Source organism: Triticum urartu, unplaced genomic scaffold (genome assembly GCF_003073215.2).
Source record: "Triticum urartu cultivar G1812 unplaced genomic scaffold, Tu2.1 TuUngrouped_contig_8441, whole genome shotgun sequence".
NCBI classification, from domain to species: domain Eukaryota; kingdom Viridiplantae; phylum Streptophyta; class Magnoliopsida; order Poales; family Poaceae; genus Triticum; species Triticum urartu.
In genome coordinates this window covers 6280-9489 of record NW_024119391.1, presented here as the reverse complement: position 1 = coordinate 9489, position 3210 = coordinate 6280, and the positions used below count along the sequence as shown (strand labels likewise).

At 47.6% G+C, this 3210-nt stretch overlaps 1 protein-coding gene across 1 annotated transcript; it reads left to right on the top strand.

Moving 5' to 3' along the window:
• The first annotated feature begins 6 nt into the window (after positions 1-6).
• On the top strand, positions 7-2822 carry LOC125531928. Its single transcript, XM_048696140.1, has 3 exons — positions 7-85; positions 176-256; positions 363-2822. The coding sequence occupies exons 2-3, from the start codon at positions 215-217 to the stop codon at positions 2607-2609; spliced, it is 2289 nt and encodes a 762-aa protein (XP_048552097.1). The 5' UTR covers positions 7-85; positions 176-214; the 3' UTR covers positions 2610-2822.
• Positions 2823-3210: the final 388 nt, after the last annotated feature.

Here is a 3210-nt window from a genome sequence, read left to right as displayed (position 1 = left end):
GGCCAGGGAGGACCCACGCGCCGCCACCGAGGTCGCTGCGGACCCCTACCTCGCCGGCACCGACGCGCTCCCCGCCCCCCACCCGGTACGCTCTCCCCGCAGCCGTCCGGGCACCACTCGATGGGTTCTCCGCCACCGCCCGTTTTATTCAAATCCGTGCGTTCTAATCTCGCAGGGTACTGCCGCCGGCGCGAGGAAGCGGAAGGCCCCGGCTATGGCGATGGGGAAGGCTGCCAGGAAGCCTCGCAAGCCGCAGGTCTGTAGTTTCACTGTACCCGTCCCCCCTCCCCCTGCAATCTAGGTTGGTAGTTTGATTCGTCTGATTCTGTTGCATCTGTGTTGTGCATTGCTTGGTGGTGTAGGTTGAAGAACCGATTCAGATGCCTGTGTACTATGGACTTAGAAAAGAGTTTCTCAGCGTGGAGGGCAATGATTTAGTTGAGGATTGCTCAGACCTTTTTGCAGAGAACAAATGTGCGCGTGTCATCGGCGAGCTACAGCTGCAGCCACAGTCCATGTCACTGGTGGATCTGCAGCTCTGGGTCTTCAAGCTGTTCCGGCTCCATCCAGAAACACAAGATCTTGATATTAAGGGATTCTTCAAACAACACAAAAGGGACCTCACTGACGACGAGTCCTCCGAACCAGACTGTTCTTTGGAGTACTACCCGTGGGACATACATTATTTTAGGACTGACAAATGCTGGAGTTCCTTTGCCAATAAATTGAAGAGAAAAAGGAATGTGACACAGAGGTTCATGTTGTATGTGCAATCTTCTGAGGTCAAGCACTACCACATTTTGCTCAAAGCTGTAAATGGCGATTATTCTCAACTGGCGACGGTTGTGTTGCCCGGGACGAAAAGCCTGACGGGTCGCTTCGGCTTTGGTGCCTTTGTGGAAGACCCAACAATGACAGCTGAGGAAATTGCAGATTATCTCACTCGTCACTATGGCGAGCGGATTAGTCCTGTTGAGGCGTGGAGAGCAAAACAGTTTGCTCTGGAGAGTAAATTTGGAACCTTCTATGATTCACACAACTTTGCCCCGAGGTTACTTAAGGAAATAGCACGTAAAAACCCTGGTACTTTTGTTGACATCAAGGATGCAGAGGTTGCAGGGTGTGAAGATTTTCGAGTCCTGCAGCGTATGTTTTGGGCATTTGGACAGTGCTTACAGGCCTTCCATACCTGTCGCCCTGTGCTATGCATCAAGGGCACACCACTATGTGGGAAATATCAAGGGATGCTGTTGACTGCTGTAGCATTAGATGCTAATGATTTCTCCATTCCAGTAGCATGTGCTGTTGTCGAGGATGAGACCAAGGAAAGCTGGCTGTGGTTTCCTAGGAATTTGGAGCGAGCAGTGGTGCATCAGTCTGATGTGTGCATCATACACGACTACAAAAAGGAGTTGATTGATGCTGTGGAGGACCTTCTGAATTCCCGTGAACGACAGTGGCGTAAAGCAGAAAGCCGATGGTGCATGGAAGACCTTGCTGAAAACTTCTTTGCGTATTTTGGCGAGAAGAAGCTGGTGATGATGTTCAAGAAACTTTGCCAGCAGAAGCGACGCCATAAGTTCGGTAAAATCTGGAAGGAGCTAGATGAGCTGACATCCACATATATGGCTGAGAAAGAACATGATGGTAGTGGGGAAATGCAGCAGAAATCAGTCGAGCATGATGTGGCAGAGCTTGAGGCGCGAAGCCTGTGCAATCAACATGGTTCAGTTGTGGATGTGAAGGAAGGAGATCATGCCGATGACGGCAACAGAAAGATAACAAAGTTCTCTGACTGGATCAGTCCGAAACCAAAGGAGAAGTGGTCACTGGCATACGATCGAGATGGAGCAAGGTATGGCATCATGGGCAGTGATACAACTGATGCATATAAGAACGACCCTGTATTGAAAGGGATAACATGCCTTCCGCTCAGTGCGATAGTGGAGGTGACATTCCTGCGCTTGGTAGAGTACTTCCAAAACACAAGTGTCGCAGCAAACAAAGCGATCGGCAACCCGATAATTAACTTCCCTGAACATGTCCAGGTTGACCTGAATTCCAAAATGCAGAAATCCGAGACGCATAGACTTATGTACACATACGCCGATGAAAAGAATTATCTTGGTAAGGTAGTGGATCGAAAATTTACAGTCAAGGGAAGGAAGAGGGAGGTGACTGTTCACCTGAAGACGGACTATATCGTTGGCATTAATAAGTCTAAAGGATGCACAATTCGGAAAACTGCCACCTGTTCATGCGGCAAGCCACAGGTACTTCACAAGCCTTGCTCTCATGTCATTGCGGTCTGTTGTGAGATTGGGGTTAGCACTGCTACATACATGTCCCCATACTACAGCCTGCCCTATCTAGGTAGGACCTGGAGGCAAAAATTCAATAAGTTCTCTCACGACTACAGAGATACCATACCACACTGCTTCAGAGGTATCATACCATTTGAAGGTGAAGCACAAACTTGGATCCTAGACAAGAGATTAGAGTGTGGCCTTCCTGTTTATCTGTCGCCGGACTGCGCACAAACTGTCGTGCTCGAGGAAGAGCATTGCAGAACTGAAGATGGAGCAGTTGCAGGCAATGATGAAACCTAGACACACTCAGAAGAACTAGCCAGATTTGAGATTCTAATCTCATCTGTCAAACTCTCAAGTTCTTCATATTTTGGACGCTTAGTATGCGTTTAGCCGCTGTAGTTAAGCTATCCTAAGCAAACTCTGAACCTCTGTTATCATTCGCAGTGCTTTGGTGTTGCACTGGAAACCGAAGTTCTTATTTCGTTGCTAATAGTAGGTTGCAGTTTGGTATCTGAATTTCTTGCTTGATATGTGTTTTCTTGAAACTCTTGTATGCTCAAATGCTAAATCCTCTGAGAAGACACCACATCTTTGCTGATAGTGTGACAAGCATACCATTTCAGTTTATGAATCTGTCAGTAGAAGCACTTGATAGACTCCAGTAATCTTAGTATATCAAGCAACCATTTACTGCCAGCGGTTGAAGTTTCTCTGAGCACGCACTGCTCAGGATTACAAACTACGTAAGTAGTAAGATTCTGTAAGGGCAGTGACAACCTACGTGACATGTGGGAAGTAGAGTAAGGTGCACGTTGTTTTGGTACCTCAGAAGCTCTCCCTGTGCGTTCGGTTTATTCGGTTTACATGGTTTGATTTATATGTTTTTTTCAGTTTGTAT

Coding starts and splice junctions, on each gene's coding strand:
- LOC125531928 (XM_048696140.1), top strand. CDS start 215: ATGGCGATGGGGAAGGCTGCCAGGAAGCCTCGCAAGCCGCAG. Junction 257..362: donor GGAAGCCTCGCAAGCCGCAG/GTCTGTAGTTTC, acceptor TTGGTGGTGTAG/GTTGAAGAACCGATTCAGAT.